Source organism: Alexandromys fortis, unplaced genomic scaffold, assembly GCF_014885135.2.
Source record: "Alexandromys fortis isolate MF-2015 unplaced genomic scaffold, M_Fortis_MF-2015_v1.1 scaffold_2_26212498_36691700, whole genome shotgun sequence".
In the NCBI taxonomy this organism is placed as follows: domain Eukaryota; kingdom Metazoa; phylum Chordata; class Mammalia; order Rodentia; family Cricetidae; genus Alexandromys; species Alexandromys fortis.
This window is the reverse complement of record NW_026067931.1, coordinates 5,267,897-5,285,211: the sequence shown is the minus strand read 5'-3', so window position 1 is coordinate 5,285,211 and position 17,315 is coordinate 5,267,897. Positions and strand designations below refer to the sequence as shown.

Here is a 17,315-nt window from a genome sequence, read left to right as displayed (position 1 = left end):
ATGTCAGGAGCCATTTCCCCACTAACAATCATTACAGGAACCATCACCCTGGGGAGTCTGCAGAATGCCCCTCACCCAATTAGCAGCAATCTCTTAGCGGAACCCGCCTCACGAATTCCAGCTATCCAGGGAACCAGGTGTGGCCACTTGACTTCCTAGCCTACCTCCTGGCCTACATGACCTGGAACACGTGGCAAGAATCCAGTTACCCTGCCCCCCATTCCTTACCATATATAAACTGTAACCCGTCCCTAATAAACGGAGGCTTTGACAAAACTGCTTGGCCTCCTTCTTCTGTCTTAGCTCACTCCCTTCCAGGTAGCGCCCCTCCGAGACCCTGGAATAACTTGATTGCGGGTGGGTTACTAACCCCTAGACTGAGTAGCCCACCCAACGCAATCCACAGAAAACAGGTCTTTGAAAGCTTGAGGCAGACTCTGATCTACATGGTGAGACCCTGTCTCAAAAAACTTCTTTTTGAAAAATGTTTTTAATTTCCATTTTGGTTTCTTCAGATAGTCTTTATATAGTTCAGACATTCATGCAATCCTTTAGTTTTACCCTCCCGAGTGCTGGGATCACAACTATGGGGCATGCCGGTGGGCCTTTCCTTTTCAACCAAAGACTGCATACAATTGTATAAGGAACCAGCTTGCTTAATTACACCACAAGTTAAGTACAGTTCAATGCATTTAGAAACTTCTAATTACCCACAATTACATTTAAAGTAGTTTCAATTTTGAGAGTAAAATCTGTTTCATTATTGCAAAAAACAATAGCTCAAGATACATAAAGCATTTTTTTATGTTTTAAACTATTAGAAAATGATCAATGTTTTATTTAACTCATTATATTTCAGATGCAAGCATGTTTAAAATAAAAAGTCATTAATATTTCTTCTGAAACATATTTTTAGGTATTCAATATTATTTTGGTTAATAGGAAAATACACTTTAGGATTTTTAATTTTAGAAGTTTTTTTTGTTTTGTTTTGTTTTGGTTTTGGTTTTTCAAGACATGGTTTCTCTGTAGCTCTGGAGCCTGTACTGGAACTATTTCTTGAAGACCAGGCTGGTCTCAAACTCACAGAGATCTGCCTGCCTCTGCCTCCCGAGTGCTAGGATTAAACGCATGTGCCATCGTTGCCTAGAGAGTTCTTTTTGTTTTTAACAGGGCCTTATGGACCTCACATTGATAATAAGTACACATAGCTATACATAATTAAACGTAAAAATAAATATATAAAAAATGAAGGTGGAAAAAAAATGAAGGTGGAGGGAGCTGGAGAGATATCTCAGCGTTTAAGAGCATTGGTTGTTCTTCCAGATATTTTGAGTTCAATTCCCAACAACCACATGTTGGCTCACAACCATCTGTAATGGGATTTGGCGCCCCCTTCTGGGGTGCAGGCGTACATGCAGACAGAACATTGGATATACATAATAAGTAAATAAGTCTTTAAAAAATGAAGGTGGAAAAGTATTAAGAAAGACATTTGGTATAGACTGATTTATTTTAAAGGGCAGTTATCAATACGGTCTTAAAAATAATGCACTCTCCATTTTAAACGGTTTTATCTGGTATCCATGACAAAGAATACATCATCATCACATTTAGTGCAATGGGAGAAAAAATAGGCGTAACAAAATGCTGGTATTTTCAGAAGTAAGCACAGATAAGGTAAGAAATTAACCTTAAATATAAAGCATAATCTCAATCATTCAAACCATTTTTATTGTTTCCAATGAACTTATACATATTCTAATTAGACAGATGCAATTAGTTATAACCAAGGAGCTATAAAGCGCTTCAACAATTGTAAGGTTGAGAAATCTTTCCACAGTGAATGAGAGAACACCAAAGGAAAAAGATAACCTAAATTAATGGATTTTTCATTTCAGCCAAGCTGATTAATCAGGTATAGAGAGTTGACAAAGGAGGATCTTCTGTGAAACAGCCTGTTAAGAAAGACCTAGATAAGAAAATATTATTTATGTTAATGAATCAGTGGCTGATAAAGGAACTTACTTACCCTCATACATATATTGTAATAATGCTTTTGTGATAACTCAAACACAAACATGTCTCTCCCTCTCTGTTTCCTATTGATTTTTCAAAGCAGAGTGGGAGTGGTTCAGGGAATGGGAGAAAAGCAGAGGGGAGAGGAGGAGAACAGAGGAAGAGAAACTAGGCTGTCAGAAATGTTCCTGTCTGAAGATAGTAAGCTTTCTGGCTCTGCTGTTAAATTTCATGAATGGGACAGTGAGGCAAAGATATAAAGACACTTTTGCCAACCCACTAATGCTATAGAAACACCGAAAAATGAAGGAAGAATACCGGAATGCTTACTGCTTCTTAAATAATCAGAAAACATAAGAAGGTACTCAGTTAATAACAATAATGACAGACTTTGTAATGTTTTAAGATAAATTACTATAGGTTTTAAAGGTGTGCTGATACCATGGCAACTATAATGAAATTTCCAGTATAATAATAAGGTTGATATTGCAGAGAGTACCAAAAACAAAGAAGGAAGCCCTGCCCTTCCCAAAGTTGAAGAGTAAAGGTTTTACCACAGGGCAGGGAACCCTGATTGCTCTTTGGGCTGACGAGGGAGGGGGACTTAATTGGGAGAGGGAGAGGGAAAGGGGAGGCGGCGGTGGGGAAGAGACAGAAATCTTTAATAAATAAATAAATGGAAAAAAATAAAATAAAATAAATAAAATCCAAAAAGGCAGTGCTGAAAGGTAGCCACAACCACAAAAAGATCTGCATGTCACCCACCTTCGGGCAGCCCAAATACTCTTGACAGAGCGCACCCAGGAGAAACACATTGACCACTATGCCATCATCCAGTGCCCCCGACCACTGATTTAGCCATGAAGAAGACAGAAGACAACACACTTGTGCTCACTGTGGATGTCACAGCCAGCAAGCTCCAGATCAAACAGGCTGTGAAAAAAACTCTATGACAATGATGCGGCCAAAGTCACCTGATACGGCCTAAATGAGAGAAGATGTTCAGCTGGCTCCTGATTACGAAGCTCTGGTTGAAACCAACAAAATCAAGATAATCTAAACCGAGCCCAGCTGACTAATTCTAAATATATACCTTCTCAACATTAAAAGCTGTTGATGTTGAGATTGGTCACCCTGTGTATTAAAAGTCTGTTCAGGCTAAATGAAAAATCTTTATTTTTTTTCAAAGCAAAAAACTACATCATATATGCAGCTAAAAAGGAATTTAAATGTACAACTCTCAAATAAGGAGCAGAAAAATAGCTCCTGAGGCAAAATAAACCACACGCATGCACGCACACACCACACACACACACAAATCCTACCACAAAACTGTGCACACTGTGAGAGCAAAAATTATGTTTAAGTTTTAGCTGTTTTGCTTCAGATATATATAAAACAAAAATGTCTCTAATTTCAGAGGCCCACTTACCCAAAGGCAGATAAACTCCTGGGATGCTAGGGGCTGCTGTTTATGTAAGATAACAAGCCACGCACTTTCACTTCTGTAAACCAGTTTGGTTGCCCCAAATGCGGAGAATGTGCTTGATCATATATATGCAAGAGGAACACAGGCAGAAAGTTCATCAGGATGTATGCTTTCCCACAAAGGACTGAAGGTGGGAAGTATCAGCCTTGTAGGTTTTGTCCTAATAAACACTGGACTAAGGTAATTCACAGCCATTCTCTGAGAATCCCTAGTATGGACCCAGCCAGTGTCCATAGTTCTGGCCAGTATTTATTTAATAAAGCTTCCTTCAAATTTGGCTCAAAATTGTGGTCCTATTCTTACCTTGTTGGATTAACATTTTCTAGTGAGCTCAGACAATCCACTCAAATTCTAAAGCAGGACCTTTACTGCAGACTCCAGGACTGAATGAAGGTGTCCTCAGGAGGCTCACACCTTGAGAGGTTTCAAGTTTCCTAGACATGCATTTGACTTAATCAACTCTCAGAGTGAACTGCCATACTGAGAAAAGCAGCAAGCATCTATAAAGACATCCCCTGGTAAATCATAGTCTGGTTCTGTTCTGTGGGATCTCAATACGGGACGTGGAGAGATTTGACAGGACCTAAATACTCTCCTGTGCAGGGCAAAAAGAAGCAAGATGTCAATCTGCCTGCCTCTCTCTCTCTCTCTCTCTCTCTCTCTCTCTCTCTCTCTCTCTCTCTCTCTCTCTCTGTGTGTGTGTGTGTGTGTGCGCGCGCNCCCTCTCTCTCTCTCTCTCTCTCTCTCTCTCTCTCTCTCTCTCTCTCTCTCTCTCTCTGTGTGTGTGTGTGTGTGTGCGCGCGCGCACGTGCATCTGTTTTCTAGTATCTAAGTTTTGTTGCAAACATGGGAGACAAGGAAAGATATGGGTCAGCCTCAGTTGAAAGTATGAATGATGGTGGCCACCTCATGTTTTGTTTCTGACTAGTTTCCTATGAGCGTGTGAGCTTTCTGTATTGTCTTTATTTGTTTTGTTTTGCTATCTCTGTCACCACCAGCTGCCAGCAACTACTGCTAAAGCAGCTTGCCGTGTCTGTTTTGATGGCCAGCCTCAGAACTGGTCTCTGAGCTTTCTGATCACCAGATTCAGTTTAGCAGGGATTCAAATCACCACAATAGCATATCAAAAAAAATTATGCATAATGTGGTGGTTTAAAAGAAAACAGCCTCCATAAGTTGTCAGGGAGCAGAAGGTGTGGCCTTGTTGGAGTAGGTATGGAGGAAGTAAGTCACTGGGAGCTAGCTTTGAAGTTTCAGATGCTCAAGCCAGGCCAGGCCCAGTGTGGCATTCTCTTCCCGTTGCCTGCCAATCCAGATGTAGAACCAGAAGCTACCTCTCTAGCACCATGGCTGCCTGCCTGCCACCATGCTTCCTGCATGACAATAATGGACTAAACCACTGAACCTGTAAGTCAGCCACAATAAAATGTTTCCTTTATAAGAGTTGCTGTGCTCATGGTGTTCATTCACAACAATCGAAACCATCACTAAACACAGGTAATCTTAAAGGAACCATGACAGGATGCCATAAAGGGTTATAAGCAACATGTTGCTTACCACCATCTTAGCTGCCTTCCTCCATCAAGATGGAGGTAGTCACTGGCTGGCAGTCATCTTTGCTAAGGTTGAAGAGGGTGCGTGTGATGTGACTATACTGCCATGTTGATTAAAGGTGATCACATGATATAAACCAAGGAGACAAGAACAGGTCTCCAAGATGGGTTAGGATGGATTTTTGATTCCTGTCCTAAAAGCAAAGTCATGAAAAGATGGTTTGTTAAACATAAAATTTAAAAGCAATTCTTGTTTAATGAAGTATTAAAACTACACCTCTATGCATTCATATACAAGAACGACCCTCACGTTGGCAGTCAAACTTTGTGATATAAGTGACATCCAGGTGGTATTGGTTTTAAAGGCATGAAGGGGTCATGGAGAACAACTGAGACTTGGCACTGCCTAGGATGGCTTGAGTTCCTACAGAGAGCCTAGGAAAAACAGTCTAGACAGAAGCCATTGAGGAAAGTATTTAAAAATTGGGAAGATGCTAAAAGATAGCTCTTCATAGTTGTTGGCTTTTGGTGGCAAGGGGTAAGAAAGGACTCATTTATTTTTAAGGGGCTGGTCACTGGGACTTTGACCATGCTCCGATGAGTATATGGGCAACACAAATTGTACATCGTGTAATTTTTTTTGGTGGGGGAGGTCTGTCTGTCTGTCTGTCTATCTATCTATCTACCTACCTATCTATCTACCTATCTATTTTTGGCAAGTGTGATTAGAATGTATGAAATGGATGGATTTCATATTTACTATGTGAAATTGCCAAATAATAAAAATATTATTCTGGAAAAAGAAAGAGGAGGAGGGGAGAAAGGGAGAGGGGCAGAGGGATAGGGAGAGGGAGAGAAAGAAAATAAAAGGCTAAAGAGTTGGGGGCATAGCTATGAGCACCAAACACCAAAAACCAGAAACTGGGATATTCCTAGCTTATGATGCAGCAAGACGATGACATAAGCAGTCTGGCAAAGAGCCCATAGAACGTCTCTCCTTACCTAAGATCTACTCAGGCAAACAGAGACAGAGTTAAGGATGTATGTCTAGCCTCTCTGTCTTTGTGAACTTTGTTAAGCATTAGCTATTTTGATAATCTGAGTCATACAAGAAACATATTCTATCAAGAGCCAGAAAGTAAAGTTGTCAGTCTCCCTATGGACTGTATCTATGATTTAAAGTTTTATTTTTATACTAAAAGAACTTCAATTCAGAATTTCTTATTTTTTAAGGTTCAAACTTAACAGACATAAAATTGTAAAATCCTAATCTTATAAAAGGTACTAACTCGTTAAAAACTGTTAAAGATGTAAAGGGCCAAATTTATTAACGTGTTCAGAACTATATCTGTAGTCATGCAAAGCCGAATATAACTACGGAAATAAGCTTTATTTAGTCTCTTGTGTTTTGAGGTTAAGCATAAAGTAAGTAACTAAGTCATGCATACTTAATAGATGATCATCAAACTCTTCCAAGATCTGCTGAACGTGGCATTTAAAATGTCTAATAAAAAATTTTCCCGTTATAGAAAGAAAATTCATGTCCTAGAAGAAACCCTAAGGTCTTCCAAGAAAACAATACAGCACTGACTACTCCACCTGGAAAAAACTGTCCAGTGCATTGCCTGCCACCAAGCGGTGGACACTTTGGGTTGACTGCTCTATTCTGCCTGGTCAAAGTAAGGTAAGTACCTTTCTACAGAAAAATCTCTCATACTTGAATCAATGCTTGGATCGACCCAAAGGTTGATGCTGCTCTGTGTGGCAGCCGAAGATCAAATGCTGTCCTGTATGACAGTCGAAGACTGACCACTGCCTCTAATGAAGTTTATCAAGATCACGGGAGCCTAGGGCAAGCGTCTAGTAGTGGTAAGGCTGACTGACTGCAGTTTTGTCAGTTTAACAGCAGCAGGCAACCAGCTTCTTCCCCAAGGCTGCAGCTACTTTGTTAGTTTATTGCATATAGAAAAATCAGATCTTACCTTTTCCTAGAGATACTAGGTCTCCTGTTGAAAAAAGCAGACAGGTTTGTCTTGCTAACAGGCTTCATATTAAAGGATAGCAGGTTTCAGATGTAACTTTTTACTGTTCCTTTATTTAAAAGAACTTGCTTTGTAATGAATGCTCTCAGCAATATCTACCTGTGTCTCTAGTAAATGATTAGATGGAAAGAAAAAAAGCTTTTAAGTTTATATAAGTTCTGAGAGAAACTGCTCTAAGGTACATTCAAGGATAAGGAGACGTGAAAGTTTAAGGAATTTCTGGGTGTCTAAGAAAGTGTTCCACAGTATGTAAATGCAAGTAGTAAAGATATAAGAAAGTGATGTAAGTAATAAAAAATGTTTCCGATTTCTTTCGTACTCGCTATGCTACTGATATACAAAGATTACAAAACTTTAGAGTTTTAAGACTAATTAATGGAGTTCTGACAAGCTTGTAAAAACACCAACTACTATTATTAGTCACAAGCTCTAGATTTCAAATTTACTTTGGTTGTCTTCTAGGTATAGAATTAAAGGTACTTCTCTAGGGCTAAAAAAAACCTGTCGTGTGTGTGTGTGTGTGTGTGTGTGTGTGTGTGTGTGTGTGTGTGTGAGAGAGAGAGAGAGAGAGAGAGAGAGAGAGAGAGAGAGAGAGAGAGCGCCCACTGGACAGAAAAAAAAAAGAATGTCCATACTTTTTAGCCCAAAACACAGTTTTTGCTATTCAAAGGTGTGAATCTATGCCAGGTGTTTTGCAGACACCTGTTAACTGCTTTTTCTACAATGTGGATTTTAGTGCAGATTACAAACAGCAGTATTGCTAATATATCCAAAACTTTTCTTTCTTCTTTTTTTTTTTTTGTAAACATAAAATTCATGTGAGCTTCAGTGAGTTGAGGGAGTCATAAGACTCAGATCCAACTCTCACAGGTCAAATGGAACAGTTCCCTACCTGCCTATTCCTGAGCATGTGATCCCCCCCCCCCCCCCCTTCCTCCCTCCTGGTTTTGAGACTTCTCTCATTCTCCAACTAACAGGACTATGGTCCTGAAAGTTCCAAGTGTAGGATTTTCCTTTAAGTTCCTGAACTTTAACTTCTGCCCTTGGTCTCTATTTGTCTCAGTAGATTTCTACTTAGCTGACAGACACCACCCAGGAAACCAGTGCTGACTACAAACCACTTCAAATGCCTGTGATCCCAGGATCTGCTGAAAGCTGCTATGAAACAGTCGAGCTGATGTGATTGTTCCCTGTTCTCTTCAGCTGGACCAGTAAATGAGATGCTTCTGATGAATGCCCCATTGCCTGAATCCCCTCCCAGACTTTGACTGGCGTTCCAGCCTTCCTGGGCCCTGATAACAACATCCTGATTTCGGTTGGAAGTAGTTACAGAAGAGAATACACCACCCTTTATCCTCAACAGGCTGGAATGTTAGGTCAAAGAAAACTCCTTGGCATATGAAACAAAGTGGCTACCAACAGCACCTATCTGCACACCAGGAAAGGTACCTGTTAAAACCAAACAGACCCAGATCTATCAACAGATAGGTATATTAGCTTAAGTAGTTCTACAAGTCCATAGACTTGCTCTATGTTGAACAAGGAGGTTATCGTGTGACTTTAAGACTGGTTTCTATACAAAATTACTCAGGAACCATTAAGAGGTAATTTGGCTGTACTCAAATTTAAACACACACACACACACACAGAGAGAGAGAGAGAGAGAGAGAGAGAGAGAGAGAGAGAGAGAGAGAGAGATACAGAGAGATACAGAAGAAAAAAGGGGGACCCGAGATAAAATAAATGTCTAGTTCCCGTTTTCATAGTCACTCTGATGTCAGTCTTTGGCCCTTCTGTTTCTGTTAATTACTATTGGTAGTTGCATCATTAATTCTTTAAATAGATACATAAATTCCCAGCTGGGTGCCATTAAAGTGATGCTTATTAGATCCCAATATAAACAAATTATCTACCAGAATCAAGAATTTGACGCAGGATACAATTTACAGATGGAATGTGAGGGTTAACATTATGTTTTAGGTTTTAATTGCTATGCTTATAAAACAAAAATACCTCTAACCTGTAAGCCCAAAGAAAGATAGCATGCCATGTATTTTCACTTCTGTGAATAAGTCTGGCTGCTCCAGCTGCACAGGATGTGTATGATCACAGTAGGCAGGAAGTACATAGGCAGTACATTAGGGTGTATACTTGTCCCCACTGGACAGAGGCAGCAAGAATGCAGCCTTGTGGGTTTTGTCTTAATAAGCAAAGGGCTAATGTAATTCATAGCCATTCTCTGGGAATCCTGGGTGTGGACCTGGCCAGTGTCCATTGTTCTGACCAGTATTTAATAATGGTTGCTTCAAACTTGGCTTAAAAATACTGGTCTTATTCTCACCCAGTGGACTAAGAAAACATTTACAGAAAGTTACAATAGTGAAGAAAAGGGAAAAATAAAATCTTCCTTTCTGTTTACTGTCTTGTTCATTTTTACCCTCTGGTGTGTATGTGATGCAAATGTGAGAGGGACGATGCATACACATACAGGCTCTTGTATGTGCCACAGCACCCACGTGAGCATCAAAAGACAAATCTGAGTATGCGTTCTCACCTTCCTCACAGGTCCTTTTGTCAACTGCACTGTACACCCTACGTCCCATCTTGTCATAACAGCACTGGGGTTCCTACCACAAGCTACTACACCCAGCATTATATGGGATTACACATAACAGCACTGGGGTTCCTACCACAAGCTACTACACCCAGCATTATGTGGGATTACACATAACAGCACTGGGGTTCCTACCACAAGCTACTACACCCAGCATTATGTGGGATTACACATAACAGCACTGGGGTTCCTACCACAAGCTACTACACCCAGCATTATGTGGGATTACACATAACAGCACTGGGGTTCCTACCACAAGCTACTACACCCAGCATTATGTGGGATTACACATAACAGCACTGGGGTTCCTACCACAGGCTACTACACCCAGCATTATGTGGGATTACACATAACAGCACTGGGGTTCCTACCACAAGCTACTACACCCAGCATTATGTGGGATTACACATAACAGCACTGGGGTTCCTACCACAAGCTACTACACCCAGCATTATGTGGGATTACACATAACAGCACTGGGGTTCCTACCACAAGCTACTACACCCAGCATTATGTGGGATTACACATAACAGCACTGGGGTTCCTACCACAGGCTACTACACCCAGCATTATGTGGGATTACACATAACAGCACTGGGGTTCCTACCACAGGCTACTACACCCAGCATTATGTGGGATTACACATAACAGCACTGGGGTTCCTACCACAAGCTACTACACCCAGCATTATGTGGGATTACACATAACAGCACTGGGGTTCCTACCACAAGCTACTACACCCAGCATTATGTGGCTGCCGAGATTCAAACTCATGCCCCTTGTGCTCAAGTGCTTTACCGACTGAGTTATCTCCCAGCCCTATTTTTTCATTCCTTACAACAATGCAAGTTAGAATTAATTAATAAACTCTTCCAAAGTTATTTTATTATTTGTGTGTGTAGGTACTCACAGAAGCTAAAAGAGGGAAGGAAATGGAGCCCCCTGAGCTGGAGTTCTAGGCAGTTACAAGTCTGAGTGCTAGGAACCAAACTAACGTCCTCTGCAAAAACACTGGGCACTTTTAATTGTTGAGCTATCTCTCAAGCCCCAATTAATCAATTCTTACCTAATATTTCTATGGACAAGTCTGACAAAAGACAATGTTTTCCCTTTAAGATTAGAAAGATAGCAAGGATGTCTGATCTAACAGTTACTGTTCAGCTTGGCATTACAGACTGCAGTCAGCGCAATAAACTACAGAGAAATGCATCAGATCAGACAAGAAGAGAATAGCCTTTTTCAGTGGAGCACATAATTAAGTAAAGAAATCCTATAAAATCTACAAAAAATACTACCAGAACCAATAATTCAGTGTAATAATACTACAGAATCCTAAGTCAATATATTTATAATCATCTTTTCACACACTAGCATTGAACATTTAAAAATCAAAATAAAAGTACTTTTATACTTGCACCAAAACATGAAATATGTAAATACTTATATATTATAAAATTATGCAAGACTACCAATAAGAAAATATAAACGTTGGATTAAATACAGACATGCAGTGTTGGTGAACTGAATGATCCTGTATTATTAAGAACCTACCTACCTCCCTTCCTCTCCTGGAACCAAACCCAGTATTATACACATGCCAGGCTAGCATCAAGCCATACCTCCAGCACAATGCTGTTTAAAATTTCAATTTTATTCAAATCTATCTATAGATTCAACATAATCTCAAACAGAATCCAAATAAGCACTTTTATATAAATTGATACAATAGTTCTTTAAAATTGTATGAAAGTGAAAGGAAACAAGATTAACCAAAACTACACAGGAAAAAAAGAATAAAACTGGAGGGTTTATGTAATTTGATTTTAGGATTTACTATAAAACTACAATAATCCATATAAGTGGTACTGGTAGGTCAACGGAACAGACATATGTATCTACCTGTGAGAAATAAGAATACTGTGCTATCCAAGAGAAAAGAAAGCACACCTTGCTATTGAGAAACTGTATGCAAATGTTAACCGCAGTGCCTAGCACACAGCAGTCACTCGGTGCAATTCCCAACACCACCTCCCAAAGAAAAGAATAGTAGCAATAGTTAAGTGCAACAATGTAGAGGAATCTTAAAATAGTCATGTCTGATTCTGCTCACATAAATACTAAAGTACATAAATTCCTCTATAATAGCAAATTAGTCTAGTGATTACTAGGAGACACGATGACAAAAAGGGCAGGAAGAAAAAAAATCAAGCCATCTAAATAATTTTTTTCCAATGACAGATATATTTCATTATTTTTTTTATTTATTTATTTATTATGTATGCAATATTCTGTCTGTGTGTATGCCTGAAGGCCAGAAGAGGGCACCAGACCTCATTACAGATGGTTGTGAGCCACCATGTGGTTGCTGGGAATTGAACTCAGGACCTTTGGAAGAGCAGTCAGTGCTCTTAACCGCTGAGCCATCTCTCCAGCCCCCATATTTCATTATCTTAATAGTTTTAACCAGGGTAAATATGTTAGCAAGTATGCATGTCTAATATACAGTATACTGCTGTAAACTACACCCCAACTAAAGAGAACATGTGTCCTGAAAATGTTGTCGAAAGTCAATTCTAGTATGAGCAGAGTTTTCAATAACGGGTCTGGTATTGCTTTACTTTTTTTTTTCAGCAGACATTAGCAAAATCCATAAACTTATTCCTTCATATTCACCAATGTCTTTGAGGAAACTCATGGTTTTACTAAGTTTTGGGTGGACTCCAAGTAAGTAAACACCAAAAAAAAGTACACAGAAAATGAATAAGCATACCTTGATTTGTGCAAAGGGTCTTTCATAACCTCCAACATAGAGAAGGCCAACATTCTGTGGAAGCAACCTACAAGGTAGGAAAAAATAAAATAAAAAAACACCTTATATATAAAGTACTGTGCCTTTATAGAAAGGATGTATAATAATAAAGAGTGAGAAGACTGGAGAAAGATTCAAACAGTAAAGTGCTTGCTGTACAACCATCAGGACCTGTGTTTGATTCCTCATAATCCATGTGAAAAAAAACCAGGTGTGGTGGCAACAGCCTGTAATCCAGGCAGTGGGGAGGTAGAGACTGGCTCACTGATCAACCACCAGTCTAGCCTAACTGCCAAATTTTAGGCCAATAAAGAGATTGCCTCAAAAACAAAAATAAACACAAAATAAAACACAAGGTAGACAGCATCTGTAAAACAATACCCAAGGTAGATATCTAGCTACACACACACACACACACACACACACACACACACACACACACAGAGAGAGAGAGAGAGAGAGAGAGAGAGAGAGAGAGAGAGAGAGAGAGAGATACAGAGAGATACAGAAGAAAAAAGGGGGACCCGAGATAAAATAAATGTCTAGTTCCCGTTTTCATAGTCACTCTGATGTCAGTCTTTGGCCCTTCTGTTTCTGTTAATTACTATTGGTAGTTGCATCATTAATTCTTTAAATAGATACATAAATTCCCAGCTGGGTGCCATTAAAGTGATGCTTATTAGATCCCAATATAAACAAATTATCTACCAGAATCAAGAATTTGACGCAGGATACAATTTACAGATGGAATGTGAGGGTTAACATTATGTTTTAGGTTTTAATTGCTATGCTTATAAAACAAAAATACCTCTAACCTGTAAGCCCAAAGAAAGATAGCATGCCATGTATTTTCACTTCTGTGAATAAGTCTGGCTGCTCCAGCTGCACAGGATGTGTATGATCACAGTAGGCAGGAAGTACATAGGCAGTACATTAGGGTGTATACTTGTCCCCACTGGACAGAGGCAGCAAGAATGCAGCCTTGTGGGTTTTGTCTTAATAAGCAAAGGGCTAATGTAATTCATAGCCATTCTCTGGGAATCCTGGGTGTGGACCTGGCCAGTGTCCATTGTTCTGACCAGTATTTAATAATGGTTGCTTCAAACTTGGCTTAAAAATACTGGTCTTATTCTCACCCAGTGGACTAAGAAAACATTTACAGAAAGTTACAATAGTGAAGAAAAGGGAAAAATAAAATCTTCCTTTCTGTTTACTGTCTTGTTCATTTTTACCCTCTGGTGTGTATGTGATGCAAATGTGAGAGGGACGATGCATACACATACAGGCTCTTGTATGTGCCACAGCACCCACGTGAGCATCAAAAGACAAATCTGAGTATGCGTTCTCACCTTCCTCACAGGTCCTTTTGTCAACTGCACTGTACACCCTACGTCCCATCTTGTCATAACAGCACTGGGGTTCCTACCACAAGCTACTACACCCAGCATTATGTGGGATTACACATAACAGCACTGGGGTTCCTACCACAAGCTACTACACCCAGCATTATGTGGCTGCCGAGATTCAAACTCATGCCCCTTGTGCTCAAGTGCTTTACCGACTGAGTTATCTCCCAGCCCTATTTTTTCATTCCTTACAACAATGCAAGTTAGAATTAATTAATAAACTCTTCCAAAGTTATTTTATTATTTGTGTGTGTAGGTACTCACAGAAGCTAAAAGAGGGAAGGAAATGGAGCCCCCTGAGCTGGAGTTCTAGGCAGTTACAAGTCTGAGTGCTAGGAACCAAACTAACGTCCTCTGCAAAAACACTGGGCACTTTTAATTGTTGAGCTATCTCTCAAGCCCCAATTAATCAATTCTTACCTAATATTTCTATGGACAAGTCTGACAAAAGACAATGTTTTCCCTTTAAGATTAGAAAGATAGCAAGGATGTCTGATCTAACAGTTACTGTTCAGCTTGGCATTACAGACTGCAGTCAGCGCAATAAACTACAGAGAAATGCATCAGATCAGACAAGAAGAGAATAGCCTTTTTCAGTGGAGCACATAATTAAGTAAAGAAATCCTATAAAATCTACAAAAAATACTACCAGAACCAATAATTCAGTGTAATAATACTACAGAATCCTAAGTCAATATATTTATAATCATCTTTTCACACACTAGCATTGAACATTTAAAAATCAAAATAAAAGTACTTTTATACTTGCACCAAAACATGAAATATGTAAATACTTATATATTATAAAATTATGCAAGACTACCAATAAGAAAATATAAACGTTGGATTAAATACAGACATGCAGTGTTGGTGAACTGAATGATCCTGTATTATTAAGAACCTACCTACCTCCCTTCCTCTCCTGGAACCAAACCCAGTATTATACACATGCCAGGCTAGCATCAAGCCATACCTCCAGCACAATGCTGTTTAAAATTTCAATTTTATTCAAATCTATCTATAGATTCAACATAATCTCAAACAGAATCCAAATAAGCACTTTTATATAAATTGATACAATAGTTCTTTAAAATTGTATGAAAGTGAAAGGAAACAAGATTAACCAAAACTACACAGGAAAAAAAGAATAAAACTGGAGGGTTTATGTAATTTGATTTTAGGATTTACTATAAAACTACAATAATCCATATAAGTGGTACTGGTAGGTCAACGGAACAGACATATGTATCTACCTGTGAGAAATAAGAATACTGTGCTATCCAAGAGAAAAGAAAGCACACCTTGCTATTGAGAAACTGTATGCAAATGTTAACCGCAGTGCCTAGCACACAGCAGTCACTCGGTGCAATTCCCAACACCACCTCCCAAAGAAAAGAATAGTAGCAATAGTTAAGTGCAACAATGTAGAGGAATCTTAAAATAGTCATGTCTGATTCTGCTCACATAAATACTAAAGTACATAAATTCCTCTATAATAGCAAATTAGTCTAGTGATTACTAGGAGACACGATGACAAAAAGGGCAGGAAGAAAAAAAATCAAGCCATCTAAATAATTTTTTTCCAATGACAGATATATTTCATTATTTTTTTTATTTATTTATTTATTATGTATGCAATATTCTGTCTGTGTGTATGCCTGAAGGCCAGAAGAGGGCACCAGACCTCATTACAGATGGTTGTGAGCCACCATGTGGTTGCTGGGAATTGAACTCAGGACCTTTGGAAGAGCAGTCAGTGCTCTTAACCGCTGAGCCATCTCTCCAGCCCCCATATTTCATTATCTTAATAGTTTTAACCAGGGTAAATATGTTAGCAAGTATGCATGTCTAATATACAGTATACTGCTGTAAACTACACCCCAACTAAAGAGAACATGTGTCCTGAAAATGTTGTCGAAAGTCAATTCTAGTATGAGCAGAGTTTTCAATAACGGGTCTGGTATTGCTTTACTTTTTTTTTTCAGCAGACATTAGCAAAATCCATAAACTTATTCCTTCATATTCACCAATGTCTTTGAGGAAACTCATGGTTTTACTAAGTTTTGGGTGGACTCCAAGTAAGTAAACACCAAAAAAAAGTACACAGAAAATGAATAAGCATACCTTGATTTGTGCAAAGGGTCTTTCATAACCTCCAACATAGAGAAGGCCAACATTCTGTGGAAGCAACCTACAAGGTAGGAAAAAATAAAATAAAAAAACACCTTATATATAAAGTACTGTGCCTTTATAGAAAGGATGTATAATAATAAAGAGTGAGAAGACTGGAGAAAGATTCAAACAGTAAAGTGCTTGCTGTACAACCATCAGGACCTGTGTTTGATTCCTCATAATCCATGTGAAAAAAAACCAGGTGTGGTGGCAACAGCCTGTAATCCAGGCAGTGGGGAGGTAGAGACTGGCTCACTGATCAACCACCAGTCTAGCCTAACTGCCAAATTTTAGGCCAATAAAGAGATTGCCTCAAAAACAAAAATAAACACAAAATAAAACACAAGGTAGACAGCATCTGTAAAACAATACCCAAGGTAGATATCTAGCTACACACACACACACACACACACACACACACACACACACACAGAGAGAGAGAGAGAGAGAGAGAGAGAGAGAGAGAGAGAGAGATTTCTCTAACAGATACTATGAAAAATGAATATGCAATCATTGTCTTTAGTACAATGAGACAGTAACAAAGGAATCCTATTTTAAAATGGGTAAAATGCTAAGAATGGGGCTGCAATGTAGCTCAAGCAGGAAGGGTATTAGCACAACATACATGAAGCCTGGGTTCAAATCCCAGCACAGCATAAAACTGGGTGTACTGTCACAGGCCAGCAATGCCAGCATTCATGGGATCAAAGCAGAAGGATCAAAAATATAAGGTCAGCCTCAGATACACAGAGAGTTCAAGGATAGCTTGGGCTATGTGCTTCTACATCTCAAAAAACTTAAGTTAAATAATAGAACACAATTAACAATAATTCTAGTAACATTACTAGTGTCTCTGGAAATGAGGTGACAATATTATAATCAAAATTTTATAAAGATTTAATTGAAGAACTAGTGACTGCATGCCCATACCTTGTATTACAGATGATAATAACCTTAATTCTGTGCTAAAATTTTTACCAAAAACTTGCCATAAATACCCCTACTAAAAAAGTAGCTTTGACCATGCATGATAAAATATCCCCTATCTGTCACTGGAAAGAAGTGGGGTGAGGGCACTGACTATGGAGAGCTAGGTTAAATATGAGTACAGAGTGGTGCTGGGAATTGACCTTAGAGCCTCATACATAAAGGCAAGTGTTCTATATAGAACTATATTCCCAGTCCACATCAAAACATTATAAATGAAGAAA

General features: G+C 39.0%; 1 protein-coding gene across 6 annotated transcripts in view; it reads right to left on the bottom strand.

The window, feature by feature from the left end:
* Rngtt (RNA guanylyltransferase and 5'-phosphatase) overlaps positions 1 to 17,315 on the bottom strand; it is a 182,122-nt gene that overhangs the window by 53,688 nt on the left and 111,119 nt on the right. For 4 of the 6 annotated variants that reach the window (XM_050145469.1, XM_050145471.1, XM_050145473.1 and 1 more), the window contains one exon: positions 16,057 to 16,123. In XM_050145469.1, coding sequence (XP_050001426.1) covers positions 16,057 to 16,123 — 67 coding nt within the window. Of the gene's footprint in view, positions 1 to 1,793; positions 1,973 to 12,487; positions 12,555 to 16,056; positions 16,124 to 17,315 lie in introns of those variants that run through there. The other 2 variants (XM_050145475.1, XM_050145470.1) reach the window with 2 other exon arrangements.